The sequence below is a fragment of the Rana temporaria genome, chromosome 1 (genome assembly GCF_905171775.1).
Source record: "Rana temporaria chromosome 1, aRanTem1.1, whole genome shotgun sequence".
Lineage (NCBI taxonomy): Eukaryota > Metazoa > Chordata > Amphibia > Anura > Ranidae > Rana > Rana temporaria.
The window spans coordinates 184,740,588-184,757,415 of record NC_053489.1 but is presented as its reverse complement, the minus strand read 5'-3'; the positions used below and the strand labels follow the sequence as shown (position 1 = coordinate 184,757,415).

General features: G+C 44.2%; 1 protein-coding gene across 1 annotated transcript in view; it reads right to left on the bottom strand.

Moving 5' to 3' along the window:
* ATP6V0A2 (ATPase H+ transporting V0 subunit a2) overlaps positions 1-16,828 on the bottom strand; it is a 96,890-nt gene that overhangs the window by 23,793 nt on the left and 56,269 nt on the right. The window contains exons 9-13 of the mRNA XM_040347335.1: positions 16,325-16,537; positions 10,131-10,281; positions 8,683-8,816; positions 3,216-3,358; positions 1,965-2,064 (exon numbers count right to left, since the gene is read on the bottom strand). Of these exons, the coding sequence (XP_040203269.1) occupies positions 1,965-2,064; positions 3,216-3,358; positions 8,683-8,816; positions 10,131-10,281; positions 16,325-16,537 (741 nt within the window). The remainder of the gene's footprint in view (positions 1-1,964; positions 2,065-3,215; positions 3,359-8,682; positions 8,817-10,130; positions 10,282-16,324; positions 16,538-16,828) is intronic.

Genomic DNA, 16,828 nt, shown 5'->3' with positions numbered 1-16,828 from the left:
GTCCGTAATTCTACGGACGGTTGGCAACTAGGGTTGTCCCGATACCACTTTTTTAGGACCGAGTACAAGTAACGATACTTTTTTTTATGTACTCGCCGATACCGAATACCGATACTTTTTTTTAAATGTGTCCCCAAATGCAGCCATTGTCCCCCGTACAGCAGCCATTGTCCCCCGTACAGCAGCCATTGTCCCCCGAACAGCAGCCATTGTCCCCCGTACCTACTGTTATCACCGCGGCGGGGAACATTACAGGCAGGGTTCGTTTGAACAGCTGTTTTCCCCGCTGCGCATAGACACTCCCCCTTGGACGGATCTGTCCAATCGAGAGCAAGGGGGAGTGTATGCGACTCCCCCTTGCTCGCGATTGGACAGATCCGTCCAAGGGGGGAGTGTCTATGCGCGGCAGGGAAAACGGCTGTTCAAACGAACGCTGTCTGTAATGTTCCCCGCCGCGGTGATTAACGTGGCGGCGGCGGCGGCGGCGGCGGGGGGGGGCGGGACAGGGAAGTATTCTATTTTAGTATCGGGGTATTAGCGGGAGTACGAGTACTCCCGCTAATACTCCGTATCGGTCCCGATACTGGTATCGGGACAACCCTATTGGCAACACTGCCCGGATTAAAAGGTCCGCCGGGCCGTAGTTTGCCCAGGTCTGATATAAATGGACAGGCTGGGGAAGGAGGGCATTAATCAGAGAAACAGCCAAGATTCCCATGGTAACTCTGGAGGAGCTGCAGATATACACAGCTCAGGTGGGAGAATCTGTGCACATGACAACTATTCGTCGTGCACTCCACAAATCTGGCCTTTATGGAAGAATTACAAGAAGAAAGCCATAAGAAGTCCCGTTTTCAGTTTGCGAGAAGCCATGTGGGGGACACAAACATGTGGAACAAGGTGCTCTGGTCAGATGAAACCAAAATTTAACTTTTTGGACTAAAAGCAAAACGCTATGTGTAGCAGAAAACCAACACTGCACATTACCCTGAACACACCATCCCCACTGTGAAACTTGGTGGTGGCAGCATCATGTTGTGGAGATGCTTTTCTTCAGCAGGGACAGGGAAGCTGGTCAGAGTGGATGGGAAGATGGATGGAGCCAAATACAAGGCAATCCAAACTATTCAAACCAAGGGCCAGTTTATGGTTCCTCAGACTTTAGGAGGGCTGGATTGTAGCCAGTGGGGGCAGAATATGCCCTGGGCCCAGCATCAGTGAGAATGAATATGGCCTTAAGGTTGGTGGTCAGTAGGAGAAGTAGTAGTGCCCCTATTAGTAATGGGAATAGTATCCCATCATTGATATCAGTGGAAGAAATAGTGCCCCCTTGTTGTTGTCAGTAGAAGGAATAGTTCCTCAAGGGCTGGATAAAGGCTAGCAAAGAGCCACATCTGGTCCTTGGGCCGCAGTTTGGAGACCCCTGGTATAGATTAAAGCATATTCATGTGTTATAATGGCCCAAAGTCCAGACCTAAATCCAATTGAGAATCTGTGGCAAGACTTAAAAAATTGCTGTTCAAAAATGCTCTCCATCCAATATGACAGATCTTGTGCTATTTTGCAAAGAAGAATGGGCAAAAATGTCACTCTAGATATGCAAAGCTGGTGGAGACATGCCCAAAAAGACTCACAGCTTTAAATTGCAGCAGAAGGTGGTTCTACAAAGCATTGACTCAGGGGGGCTGAATACAAATGCACGCCACACTTTTGACATATTTATTTGTAAAAAAAATAAATAAGTTGAAAGCCATTTATCATTTTCCTTCATCGTCAAATATGTGCCACTTTGTGTTGGTCTAGCACATAAAATTCCAATAAAATACATTTATATTTACGGTTGTAACATGATAAAATTTGAAATATTTGAAGGGGTATGAATAATTTCAAGGCACTGTAAACTTGAAAACCAAGAACAGAGTAGAAATAAACAAAGTATACATACAAAAGCACAAGTCACTTACTGGGTCGATTCCAAAGGGATAAACTCCAAGAAAAACTCCAGGTACATTAGGATCTAGAGTCAAATACCGGTTCGAAATGAAATCTTTCCTGGGTGTAATACTGGAAAAAATAAAATAATACAGATGGGACATGAGAACAATATGGCTTGTACAACATAGCTTTGAAAGGACTTTGATGTGAGGCAAATGGCTGTTCATAGCCAGCCTGTAGTAAACAGGGCTAGAACAATGCACAAGGTCATTCTCTAACCAGTGGGACTCCTGAGGATATTCAACTGCCCCCTCACACCTGGCATGCATGGTGCTTGAAGGGTGATGAATTGGATTGACATCCGTGTGATTATCTTCTCAAAGGAACTGAAAGTTGAGCCAGGGAGAGGAAGAAACTTTTTATGACTTTTGGTTCAACTGTCTTACAATGACTGTGATTACCAACCCCATCCCCATCTGGGGTGTGGGTCTCAAGTCTGGATAAAAAGGACCCTGACCTGAGAGATTCAGTGAGGATGTGTGTATGATAGTGAACACAGCCCCCTTCCCCCTTTTTTTCCCTGTCCATTTCCCCCTATCCCATTTCCTCATCTGTAATTGTAATATAATGTTATCCCTACTGTAAATAAATCCAACCCTTAGAATTAGTCACCCTTCAGTGGAATCCAGACATCCCAAACTGAGCACATTTTACACTGGGGTAAAAGGAACAACTACTGTTTGAATATTCTGTGAACATGCATACATAATAAAAAATGCTATATGCTGTAAATTAAACACGCATACATATTATAATATTACATACAATAAAAAAGGTCCCTTCCACACAGGGCGAATTCATTGCAGCGGTCTGCCAGCTCAGCGGCAGATCTCCCTGTTGATCTCGGCTAAGCCGGCGGATGACAGGTCCCTCTCTGCTCACTGAGCGGGGAGGGGCTTTTTCGAGCTCCGCTGTTTGCTTTGGAGTGATCGGACGAAAAACGGACAACATGTCCGTTTATCAGATCTCACCCGATCCGCCAGGACAAATGGCGACGTATCGCCATACGTCTGATTTTAGCGGATCAGATGTCAGGGGACATGGTAACCGCTGACATTGGACGTTCCATAGAGCGCCCGTTCAGGTCCGCCCGTGTGAAAGGAGCCTACTACCCTGTTTTGTTTTGGCTGTGTCTACATGTGCTGCATAAACTTGTTCTTTAAATTTACAATTACTGGAAATGTTGTTTTAACAATATACATTCATAACAATATACTCACTTATACATCACAGAAGGATTCCAGCTATACCCAAATATGTTCACTGACTTTGAGAAGCAGTCATTGTAGATAAGCCCAGTGTAAACCGAAAAAATCCCCATAAGCAAAATAATGTATCGTCCTTCAAAAAACGTCTTCATAATCTGTTGAATCAATGAAAAATCCTATAAACTACTCTTTAGTGTGTGTATATATTCTGAAACATTTAACAAAAGAGAAGAGAAGTCTCCGGAAGAAAATGTTATATTTTATATAGGATCTTGCATGACAACAATATGCAGTATACTCAAGGAAAACCTAGATATTTGAGAATTCAAAGGATAAGAGTTCTGTCGGTCCCATGCATTATTTGGCTCATCCTCATTTTGCAGGAGACAGCAATATGCTGGACACAAGCTCTGCAAATAGAAATTTGGTCACTAAGGGCTTTATCACTGTGGCAGACAGTGATAAGTAGTAGAATGTAGTTTTTGCAGTACATGACCTTGTCTGCACTACCTGACCTGCCCCTGCTTTGACTGTGGCTTGTCTTCAATACATACCTGTAGACATGTTGGTTACATTTTTATATTGGGCCTTTCCAAAAAAAAAATTCAGGGAAGGGCAATCTTGAGTTCACCACAGAGTCCAATTTTGCTTAGAATTCCTCTATTAAAGTGATACTAAAGTCTAATTTTGTTTAAAAACAACATGTTATACTTACCTCCTCTGTGCAGTGGTTTTGCACATAGCAGCCCAGATCCTCTTCTCGGGTTCCTTGCCGACGCTCATGGCCCCTCCCTCCTGCCGAGTGCCCCCACAGCAAGCAGCTTGCTATGGGGGCGCCTGAGCTGGTCCACTGCTATGTGTGTCTATTCAGCCACTGAGCCGCAGTTTGGATCCGCCCCTCTCTCCTCATTCACCAGCTCAGAGGTAAAGCGTCTGGTGCGATTAGAGGATATATATATCTCTCTCTCTCTTAGATTTGATATATATTATATACCAAGAGATATATATTTAATTAGTTATGTGTCTATACATGTCATTACATGCTCTTTTCAATTTTGCTGCACTGTAATCTGAAAAACTCCTCTGTCCTCCCTCTAAGAACTGAAGTTCTCGACTTCATAAACAGGCATAGTTTTTTTTCAACTTGATCATTAAAACGGCCATGCCTACACACGATCGTGCAACAAAAATGCTCTAGCAAAGCGCGGTGACGTACAACACGTACGACGGCACTATAAAGGGGAAGTTCCATGCGGATGGCGCCACCCTTGGGGCTGCTTTTGCCGATTGCGTTTGAGTAAAAGACGATTCACGCTTTTCTGTCTGTTACAGCGTGATTAATGTGCTTACTCCATTACGAACGCTAGTTTTACCAGAACGAGCGCTCCCGTCTCATAACTTGATTCTGGGCATGCGCGGGTTTTTCACGTCGTTAAAGCCCACACACGACCATTTTTTACAACCTTAAAAACTACAACGTTAAAAACTTAGTGAAAAAATAGAGCATGTTCGAAATTTTTAATGGCCATTTTTTAGATTGTGAAAAAGCTCTGGAGCCCACACACGATCGTTTTTAATGACATTAAAAAAAAAAAAATGATTTTTTTAGAACCCAAAAAACGGTTGTGTGTACGCGGCATAACAATGAACTTCTCTTATTGATCAGATTAGATATTCAGTGCTGTCCTATGTACACTGCGTTATGTTAAGGAGTCTGTTCAGTTCTTAGTCTGTCTTAGACGACAGAATTATTAGCATCCATGTTGTAGAGCAGGGGTGCCCAACCAGTGGCCCGCGACCTCCTACTCTGGGATGGAATAGAATACTGTTATTAAAAGGTCAGTTTATTACTAAAATCACAGTGTATATATGGGCATATCTGTTCTGTAGTGGTTACTGGGCTGCTTTCAAATTGACCCACAGTTGCAGAGCAGCGCACCTGCGGGTTACCTGCATTGAGCCATACACTTCTGTTATTACCTGCAAGTTCGGTGAGCTTTCTCAAAGTGCACCAAACCTGCAGAATATATTAGAAGTCTATTGAAAAGTGCAGGAAAGCCAAAAGGTACACTGCGTTGGTAAACCACAGCGCATCAGTGTGAAAGCAGCCTTGGGCCCCTTTCACATGGTCAGTCTGACCCAATTGGACCCTCCATTCACCTCTAAGGAGTGGCAGATGTAAACCGACTTGTGTCCTACTTCTAATCCGACCTGCTATCTGCCCGCTCCATTTATTGTGGCCCACGACGGGTTACAGAGTCGCTTAAGTGGCCCTCACACTAAAAAAGGTTGGGCACCCCTGTTGTAGAGGTAGCACGTGGGAGGGTTTGAGTCGTTTCACAAAGACAAATGTGCATGGCTAACACCACTCAATCCACACAATGTGGCATGTTTTCAACCCACAAAAAGATTTAAGAACAAAGTGCATATTAAATCACTTGTGGAAGCTTGAATCTGGTTCATTAAGCTGCCTGTGACACTGGCATATGGTCAGATTTTGCTTCAGATTTGATCTCAAAAGATACATTTTAGAGTTAGTTGCTACCTAACCAAAGATAATATTGTCAATGGGTTATTTATCTAGGCCCCACACTACATAGTTAATAATGAATCTTGTGAAGAGTGTGTGGGGTCAGGAATAAAATACATTCTAATTCCAAAAGTATTGGGAAGCCAGAATTTACACGCACATGAACTTTAATGGCCTTCAAGTCTTAGTCTATAGCAGGGGTCTCCAAACTGCGGCCCGAGGGCCAGATGTGGCCCTTTGCTAGCTTCTATACGGCCCTTGGGGCACTATTCCTTCAACTGACAGCAACAATAGGGCACTCTTTCTTCCACTGATGGGATACTATTCCTCCTATTAATAGGGGCACTACCCCTCCCCTAATGACCACCAATTCTGAGGCCATATTTTTTCTCATTGATGCTGACATTTTTTGCTGGCCACAATCCGGCCCTCCTAAAGTCTAAAGGACAATAAACTGGCCCTTTGTTTAAAAAGTTTGGAGACCCCTGGTCTATAGGGTTCAATATTGAGTTGGCCCACCCCTTTCAAGCTATAACAGCTTCAACTCTTCTGGGAAGGCTGTCCACAAGGTTTAAGAGAGTGTGTCTATGGGAATGATTGACCATTCTTCCAAAGCGCATTTGTGAGGTCAGAACGTTGGACGAGAAGGCCTGGCTCACAGTCTCCACTCTAATTCCTCCCAAAGATGCTCTATCGGGTTGAGGTAAAGACCAGTTAAGTTCCTCCACCCCAAACTCGCTCACCCATGTCTTTATGGACATTGTGCACCGGTCCAAAATCATTTGGTGGAAGGGAGAGTGTTATGGTGTGGGGTTGTTTTTCAGGGGTTTGGCTTGGCCCCTTAGTTCCAGTGAAGGGAACTCTTAAGGCATCAGCATACCAACAAATCTTTTATAATAATTTCATGCTCCCAACTTTTTGGGAGCAGTTTGGGGATGGCCCCTTCCTGTTCCAACATGACACATCAGTGAACAAACAAGGTCCATAAAGAGATGGATGAGCGAATTTGGCATAAAGGAACATGACTGGCCTGCACAGAGTCCTGACCTCTACCCAATAGAACACATTTGGGATGAATTCGAGCGGAGACTGGCCTTCTTGTCCAACTTCAATGCCTGACCTCACAAATGTGCTTCTGGAAGAATGGTGAAGCATTCCCATAGACCAGGGCTTGACAAATCCGGGTCACCATGGCGACTAGAAATAGCATCCTGGCGACTTGGCTTGGAAGGTGGGCAAAAAATTTTTTTTTTTTCAAAGTCCCCAGCTCTTCCTTGTGTGAGCTGGCGCCATCTGGTGGTGGCTGTTGGTTAAACAGCCATTCTAATGTAATTTTTCACTGCCATCTTCTTCCCTCTAATTAGAAGTAGGGGTGCAATGGATCAAAAAACTCACGGATCGGATCATTTTTCGGATCGCCAAAAAAAAAAAAAAAAAAAAAAATCTCCCCCCCCCCCCACCAACTATAGTACCCCCTCGGTGCAGACACCCCCCTCCTCTTAGTACAGAGACCCCCCCTCCTCTTAGTACAGTGACCCCCCCCCTTCTCAGTACAGCAGTGACCCCCCCCTTCTCAGTACAGCAGTGACCCCCCCCTTCTCAGTACAGCAGTGACCCCCCCCCCTTCTCAGTACAGCAGTGACCCCCCCCCTTCTCAGGACAGTGACCCCCCCCCCTTCTCAGGACAGTGACCCCCCCCTTCTCTGGACAGTGATCCCCCTTCTCAGGACAGTGACCCCCCCAGCTAGTACCGACAGACGAGCGGCGTGTCCCACGAGTGCGGGCTCCTCCTCTGTGGGTGTAAACAGAGGAGGGCCGCCGCCGGGTGTACCAAGATGGCCGTGGCTCCGGAGCTAGGCCGAAGCCGCGGTCTTTCCTAATGTTACAGCGGCGGCTCCGGAGCTAGGCCGAAGCCGCGGCCTTTCCTAGCGTTATGGTCGCGGCTCCAGAGGTAGGCCGAAGCTGCGGCCATAACATTAGGAAAGGCTGCGGCTTCGGCCTAGCTCCGGAGCCGTGGCAATCCGCGGATCACAGTGTGTTCCGATCCGAAGGGGGTGACCCGTTCGGATCACGGATCAACTGTGATCCTTTGCACCCCTAATTAGAACACCCAAACATTATATATATTTTTTATCCCAACACCCTAGAGAATAAAATGGCGATCGTTGCAATACTTTCTTTCACGCCGTATTTGCGCAGCGGTCTTACAAGCGCACTTTTTTTGGGAAAAAAATTACACTTTTTTTAATAAAAAAAATAAGACAACAGTAAAGTTATCCCCATTTTCTTTAATATTATGAAAGATAATGTTACGCCGAGTAAATTCACGCTTCAAAATTGCGTCCGCTCGTGGAATGCCGACAAACTTTTACCCTTTAAAATCTTCATAGGTTGCATGTTTTGAGTTATAGAGGAGAGCTAGGGCTAGAATTATTGCTCTCGCTCTACCAATCGCTGCAATACCTCACATGTGTGGTTTGAACACCGTTTACATATGCGGGCGCTGCTCACGTATGTGTTCGCTTCTGCACGCAAGATCGTCAGGACGGGGTGCGTTTTCTGGCTCCTAACTTTTTTAGCTGGCTCCTAGATTCCAAGCTAATTTGTCAAACCCTGCCATAGACGCACTCCTAAACCTTGTGCACAGTCTTCACAGATGAAGCCGTTATAGCTGAAAAGGGTGGGCCCACTCAATATTGACACCTGTGGACTAAGACTGGGATGCCATTAAATTTCATGTGTATGGAAAGGCATGCATCCCAATACTTTTGGTAATATAGGGTATATAGATAATTCAGAAATGAGCATGACCTAAAAAATGGTTATATGCAGTATTTTCTCTGTTATTTGAAATAAAAGTATATAAAAAGTAAGTACAAAAAAAAAAAAAAAAATGCAACAGGGAGCGAATTAAAAAGTGAACGACAAGGAAAATAAAATCTTGCTTACTTCATCTTGAGTTCGCTGAAATTTGTTTTCATAGAGAATCAAAAAAAAAGCAAACAGAGCCATTAAAAATCCATGTCCAAAATCTCCAAACATAACAGCAAATAGGAAAGGAAATGTGATGATAGTATAGGGAGCTGCAAGAAAAAGGAAAAAAAATAAAAAATAAAAATCAGAAAGGTCACCAACAATTGGAGAGATGCAACCATGGATTACAATAACTGCACTAGGTTAATAAATGTAATGCATGTATTCGGTGTCTTTATATTTTCATGCAGACCAATGTTCTCTAACAAACCTCTGGGGGCTTCACAGAACAGCTGTATTTATACTGAGATTAAATTACACACAGGTGGACTATATTTAGCAATTAGGTGACTACTGAAGGCAATTGGTTCCACTAGATTTTAGTTAGGCCCCTTTCACACTGGGGTGGTGGGTGCATCGGCGGTAAAGCGCCGCTATTTTTAGCAGCGCTTTATCGTCAATTTCACTGCGCCATTTGCCCGCTAGCAGCACTTTTAACCCCCACTAGCGTCCGGAAAAGGGTTAAAACCACCCGTAAAGCGCCGCTGCAGCAGAGCTTTGCTGGCAGTATAGCTGCAGTGCCCATTCATTTCAATGGGCAGGAGCGGTGAAGGAGCAGTAAACACACAGCTCCTTCACCACTCCAAAGATGCTGCTAGCAGGACCTTTTTTTACCATCCTGCTAGAGCACCGCTCCAGTGTGAAAGCCCATGGGGGCAAAGGTACAGCTACAGCTTTAGCCTGAACTCCTCCAGGCTATGCTCCTCTGACATGTTGTGCCCCACCCACGAGGTTTAGTCCCAGATTTACAGGGCAAAACATGTCATAGCAGCATAACAATGAGGAGTTCAGGCTGAAGTAGTATCTTCACCTCCCTATATAGTGGCTGGGTTTCCGATCTTTTTCTGCTAGCTTGGATGAGCCTGTTTGAATGTTGGCACCCAAACTATGCTTTGGACTGCAGGGGGACGTTTTCCAGTGCTTAGAGCGGTGCTCCATGTTTTTTGTATACGGGTCACCAATATGTCAGTACCTCAATGGTCAAGATTTTTTTTTTTTTATTAGTGGCCTTTTAAATAAAATAAATGGATGCTTCCATTACATGCACTACAGCTGTCAGAATACAATATTTTTCATTTGTCTCTAAAGAACAACTGCAGGCTTAATTTTTATAAAAATATATAGTATAAGAGAGGGGAAAAAAAAAGAAAGTTGTGACTGCAATGTACCTTCAATCAATATCTCTGGGAAAAAAGGTAAGTTATAAAAAAAAAAAACAAAAAAAAACAAACACACACAACACCAACACCAAAACATACATACATACATTACAGAGGAGAACTACAGGGAAAGGGTCACCGCTGTTAGGGGAATAAACTTAGAGTTGGGATTTAAACAGAGTTAAAAGTTCATATATAAATAACCTGGATTCACTTCTCCATACGTTCCAACTCCATAGGCATCTACAATGTTCTGAAAGCCAGAGGTGAATTTGTTTGTTCGGACTAATGTTGGAGGTGTGTCATTGGTAGGGATACGATTGATGAAAGAAGGTATAGAAGCTCCACTCTTTCTCTGGAAGATAATAGAAGAGTGTCATGACTTTATACAGTGCAGATGATTATATGAATTTAGAAGATGATCACTTGGAAGGAAGATATGCTTCGCACTATTATGGCCCAGCTTGTAATAGTCAGCATATATTTTTCTTACTTCCATTTTAAGAAGGGGAAGTTCGTGAACATATCAGATTTTACACAAAACACGTTTTTTTTTGCAAATTAATTGGTATGCTCTTATGAATACTGTCCATGCTAAATCGATGTATGGACTGCAGTAAACTAGCATGCAACACAGCAACAGAAGATAGCCCAGGTAATTATGGGAGCGTAAGCACAAGGATTTAAAGATCCTGCAGTGAATACCATCTATATGATCACTAGTAGTTAAAATATAGCATTTAACACAGGGACGGTTATGTCTTCCTTCCTGGATTTACAGAGAAACTATTAACCCCTCTAACCGTGCGGCTTTTTACTGGTCAATTTGGAGTTAATAGCACCAAGTTCTCAGACTATCCCATGCAGGGCCGGCGCTAGCGCAAGGCAACAATGGCACTTGCCTTACGGCGCCAGCGCGGGAACAGGGCGGAAAACTGAAGGACCGACCGACTGACTTGAGACAGCTGCGCAGGGTGCAGTTCACCTAGGCGCCACAGCGATGTGCCAGAGTGCTCACTGCTCCCCTCCCTCCTCCTCTCCTTGTCGGCGTCTCTCTGGACACCACAGCCGCTCTCTCCACCAGTCACCGTCCATGTCAGCATCTTCTTCTCCACCCGGGCGGCGCGGCTCCACACTGTCCTCTCCAGCTGCCGCCCGGGTGGGGTTTGTACTGTACTAATGGAGTGCGAGGGGAGGGGGGGTCTGTACTTCTGGAGGGGATCAGAAAGCTGTCCATCTGCCAACAGATTCTCTGCTACTCGTATGTCTTAACTGTGTATGAACTAATGAAGGGGGGGGGGGGGTGTGTCTGTACTGATGTATGAACTAATTAAGGGAGTCTGTACTAATGAAGGGGGAGAAGCTGTACTCATGGAGGGGGGGCTGTACCAATGGAGGGGAGGAGAGTTTGTACCAATGGAGGGGGGAGAGTCTGCACCAATGGAGGGGGGGAAGAGTCTGTACCAATGGAGGGGGGGGGGGTCTGTACTAATGGGGGGGGGGGATGGAGTCTGTACTAATGGAGGGAGAGGTTTGTCCTCAGGGGGGGTCTGTATTAATGGAGGGGGGTGGTTTGGCCTGGGGAGCAGCAGTGTGTGTGGGCTGTCGCTGCAGGCGGCATCTTAAAAACGAGTCCACGCTGCGCTCACCAGGCCGGATACACACCCGCAGAGCCGCCGCCGCGACTTACAAGGCTTCAGAAACAGGTAAGGGGGGACTGTTTTAAAGTTTTCCAGTTTAAAAAAAACACCAAATCCCTGCAATAATATATTAAGCAGCCTGTATAATGTATCATGGCTGGGATTTGTAGTCATCTGTAACTACTGGTATTCTGCATTGCATTTTATAGAATATGTGTGTGTGTGTGTGTGTGTGTGTGTGTGTGTGTGTGTGCGCGCGCGCGCACGCACACACACACACACACACACACACACGCCAGGGGCAGGGGGGGGGGGGGGACGGTGGCAAAATGCACCTTTTCCCTTAGTTGGCAAAAGTCCTTGCACCGCCCATGATCCCATGATTGGGGTGTTAAGGTAACAGGGCCCTAAGGGTTTAATTTCTACAGTTAACTCCCATTTCCCCTCTCACCTTCCAGGACAGCTACTTGAGAAATGATTGGCTCCGCCCTCTACAGGAAACACAAATCAGATACAATTTAAAAGGCCCCTCCCTTTCCTCTGACCCTAATGCACACACAACCGTTTTTAATGTCATGAAAAAAACAACGTTTTTCTCTATGTGATTCTTGTCAAGCCTGCCTTGCATACACACGATCGTGAAAAAAAAAAAAAAAAAGGTCGAGCAAAGCGCGGTAACGTACAACGGCACTATAAAAAGGGGAAGTTCCATTCGGATGGCGCCACCCTTTGGGCTGCTTTTGCTAATTTAGTGTTAGTAAAAGTTTGGTTAGAGACCATTTGCGCTTTTCAGTCTGTTATAGCGTGACAAATGTGCCATCTCCATTACAAATGCTAGTTTTACCAGAACGAGTGCTCCCGTCTCATAACTTGCTTCTCAGCATGCACGTTTTTTTCACCGTCGTTAGAGCCTACACACGACCGTTTTTCACGACGTGAAAAACAACGAGAAAAATTATAGCATGTTCTAAATTTTTAATGCCCATTTTTCACAACAAGAAAAATGCTCTGGAGCCTACACACGGTCGTTTTCAAATGACCAAAAATTGCATTTTTCTCGTCATGAAAAACGGTTGTGTGTAGGCGGCATCAGTTGTTTTGCGTTTCCAGACCCTCCAGGAGCACCAACATGTTTTTTGTTTTCTTAGGTATGGTAACTGTGATTGGCATTCAACGAGATCCATGGCCACGTCGTGGGCAGAAAGAGCGGGAGCATCATGTAGGGCTGGGGAAAAAATCGATTTGAATCGTAAATCGAGTTGGAAGGTCAAATCGATTCAGATTTTCAGCAAATCGATTTTTTATTTTTTTTCACCATTTTTTTTGACACCGCGCCGGTCCTGAGGATCAGCGGGCAGGAGTTTTTAGGCAAGACCACGGCTTCGGCCTAGTCTGCAAGGCTGGACGCTGCGTAATAGGCCGAAGCCGCGGGCTCTCCTAAAAACACCTGCCCGCAGCTTCTCAGGACTGGCACGGTGTCAATAAAAAAAAAATAAAAAAAAAATCGATTAGAATCGTGAATCAAGTTTTTTTTTTTTTTATTGCCGATTTTTTTGGGGAGAAAAATCGCCCAGCTCTAACATCATTTAAAGAATTTTCTAAAGCTGCCATCTGGTCTTCCTCTCTTGCATTTGTCAAACATTAGAGTTCAGATGCTTTCCAGCAAGGACCTCTCCTTTGGTAGGAAAGTGCTTCAGGCTGTCGTCCCTCCCTAAAATCTAGAATCTTGCTTATCCTCTCAAAGGAGCTGTCCTGGAAGGTGAGGGGGGGAAACCCCCATTAGACTTACCAGTAACGGTATTTCCAGGAACCTTCCGGGACAGCATCTATATATTCCCACCCTATTCTGTTTTTTCACTGGTCGACCTGGTTTACCTGGTGGTGGTGTTTTTATGAGTTTCTGTTTTTTTTTTCCTCTGTCGAGTACACTTTTGGTGGAGGTTTACTTGATCTTCTAACAACTCAGGGTCAGAGGGAAGGGAGGGCCCTTTTAAATTGTATCCAATTTTTTTCCATTAGAGGGCGGAGCCAATCATCTCTCAAGTAGCTGTTCTGGAAGGTTCTTGGAAATACCGTTACCGGTAAATCGAACAGTTTTTTTTTTGGCTACCTTACTTAACACAAAGCCTCTGGAGGTTCGCAATAAATGGCAAACACTGTTGGACGAGGACTGGGAGGAAGCACGTACCTCCCATTTAACCATTTCACTGGTTATTAATAACAATTTATTCATTTTATTTATTTTAACTTATTCAATTACACATGGCACATCAGTCTTACCTTTATTTACGTTATGTGGCTATGCCCTGTTATTGATGTATACTGGTAACAAGTGATAGATATACTGTTCAAAATGATCTCGGTCCTTGTGCCATGTGATCCGTGCATCTGTCTATTGGGTATATTAGATGAGGAACAATGGCAGGGTAGATACAGGGGGCTTTGCAAGTGTCCAAGCACCTGAAGGTACCAGCCCATAACCCAGGGTCTATAATTATCAAGCCGGTGTCCCGACATTCCCTGTCAGATCATCCCTGCTTTTCTGAGCATACAGCAGGAAGATCTACTCATGCCTGTTTGTAGGACATGTAATGAACCCATGCACTATTCTTGAACATTCACAAGAGGGTATTACCACCTGATTATACAGTTTAGGAATATAACTGATCCAGTCATACCTAGAAAAATTGGGTGGAATAAAAAACGATAAACGCCAGCCCATTGAAATGAATGGGCATTGCTTTCAAAGCGCCGCAAAACGGGACTCTTTGCACATTTTTTGGGTAAAAAGCACCCCGCTGGCAGACAAAAAGCACAGCTAAAATGAGCAGCGCTTTCAGTGTGAAAGCAGCCTTGAAAAAAAGTTTCCATTAATTACTCTAGCTATTTACAGCAGAAGACTTCCTCAGCACCTACTCTGTGTCTCTACACTGAATGTAGACAACATTATGTCACTGCATACAAAGTGCAATAAAATACAAACATTTTGTTGGGTTGGTGATGGTTACAGTTCCAGCAGATCTCTCAAACTAAACAAATACACATGAAAAATCTTGCCATACATACTTATACAGCCCACTGTACAGGGAGTGCAGAATTATTAGGCAAGTTGTATTTTTGAGGATTAATTTTATTATTGAACAACAACCATGTTCTCAATGAACCCAAAAAACTCATTAATATCAAAGCTGAATATTTTTGGAAGTAGTTTTTAGTTTGTTTTTAGTTTTAGCTATTTTAGGGGGATATCTGTGTGTGCAGGTGACTATTACTGTGCATAATTATTAGGCAACTTAACAAAAAAAAAATATATACCCATTTCAATTATTTATTTTTACCAGTGAAACCAATATAACATCTCAACATTCACAAATATACATTTCTGACATTCAAAAACAAAACTCAGTGACCAATATAGCCACCTTTCTTTGCAAGGACACTCAAAAGCCTGCCATCCATGGATTCTGTCAGTATTTTGATCTGTTCACCATCAACATTGCGTGCAGCAGCAACCACAGCCTCCCAGACACTGTTCAGAGAGGTGTACTGTTTTCCCTCCTTGTAAATCTCACATTTGATGATGGACCACAGGTTCTCAATGGGGTTCAGATCAGGTGAACAAGGAGGCCATGTCATTAGTTTTTCTTCTTTTATACCCTTTCTTGCCAGCCACGCTGTGGAGTACTTGGACGCGTGTGATGGAGCATTGTCCTGCATGAAAATCATGTTTTTCTTGAAGGATGCAGACTTCTTCCTGTACCACTGCTTGAAGAAGGTGTCTTCCAGAAACTGGCAGTAGGACTGGGAGTTGAGCTTGACTCCATCCTCAACCCGAAAAGGCCCCACAAGCTCATCTTTGATGATACCAGCCCAAACCAGTACTCCACCTCCACCTTGCTGGCGTCTGAGTCGGACTGGAGCTCTCTGCCCTTTACCAATCCAGCCACGGGCCCATCAAGACTCACTCTCATTTCATCAGTCCATAAAACCTTAGAAAAATCAGTCTTGAGATATTTCTTGGCCCAGTCTTGACGTTTCAGCTTGTGTGTCTTGTTCAGTGGTCGTCGTCTTTCAGCCTTTCTTACCTTGGCCATGTCTCTGAGTATTGCACACCTTGTGCTTTTGGGCACTCCAGTGATGTTGCAGCTCTGAAATATGGCCAAACTGGTGGCAAGTGGCATCTTGGCAGCTGCACGCTTGACTTTTCTCAGTTCATGGGCAGTTATTTTGCGCCTTGGTTTTTCCACACGCTTCTTGCGACCCTGTTGACTATTTTGAATGAAACGCTTGATTGTTCGATGATCACGCTTCAGAAGCTTTGCAATTTTAAGAGTGCTGCATCCCTCTTCAAGATATCTCACTATTTTTGACTTTTCTGAGCCTGTCAAGTCCTTCTTTTGACCCATTTTGCCAAAGGAAAGGAAGTTGACTAATAATTATGCACACCTGATATAGGGTGTTGATGTCATTAGACCACACCCCTTCTCATTACAGAGATGCACATCACCTAATATGCTTAATTGGTAGTAGGCTTTCGAGCCTATACAGCTTGGAGTAAGACAACATGCATAAAGAGGATGATGTGGTCAAAATACTAATTTGCCTAATAATTCTGCACTCCCTGTACAGTTTAACACTAACTGAATCATGAAAACCCACACTTCATGTTAATATGAATAGTACAGATAAAAAATATGACATAAAAACTATGCAATAAAGTGCAAAAAAAAAAAGATCACAACAATTAAAAGGACTTACTGAGCCTTCCTCAAGTGCATGTCTCAGGGTTTGAAGATCGGCTACAGGACACCATACTTCAGCAATCAGACATTTGTTGGTGACATCAAAACTGCATAAATTCAGCACATGGTATACAGCTTTCATTTTTTTGACTTGAATAACCCACTTGAAGATGGACTCTGATGCCTTGTAGAGAACTTGTTTGAGATATTCCTCAGTTTGGGAGATCACCTACAAGGAACAGAATATATACTTAAGAAATTCATATTGATGTCCATTAAGATTTTAAAAGCCCTAAAGCAGGGGTGCCCAACCTTTTGAAGAGCGAGGGCCACTTAATTAACTTGGTAATCGGTCGCGGGCCACAATGAGCCGAGCGGGCAGATGACAGGTCTGTGTCCACGCTGCATATGCAGAGTGGACACAGCCCACTCTACTCTATGGGCACTCCCATATGATCAGACGGAAAGGGACGGATCCCCTTCTGTTTTTTTTAGCGGATTGAATTGAAGGTAGGCAGAT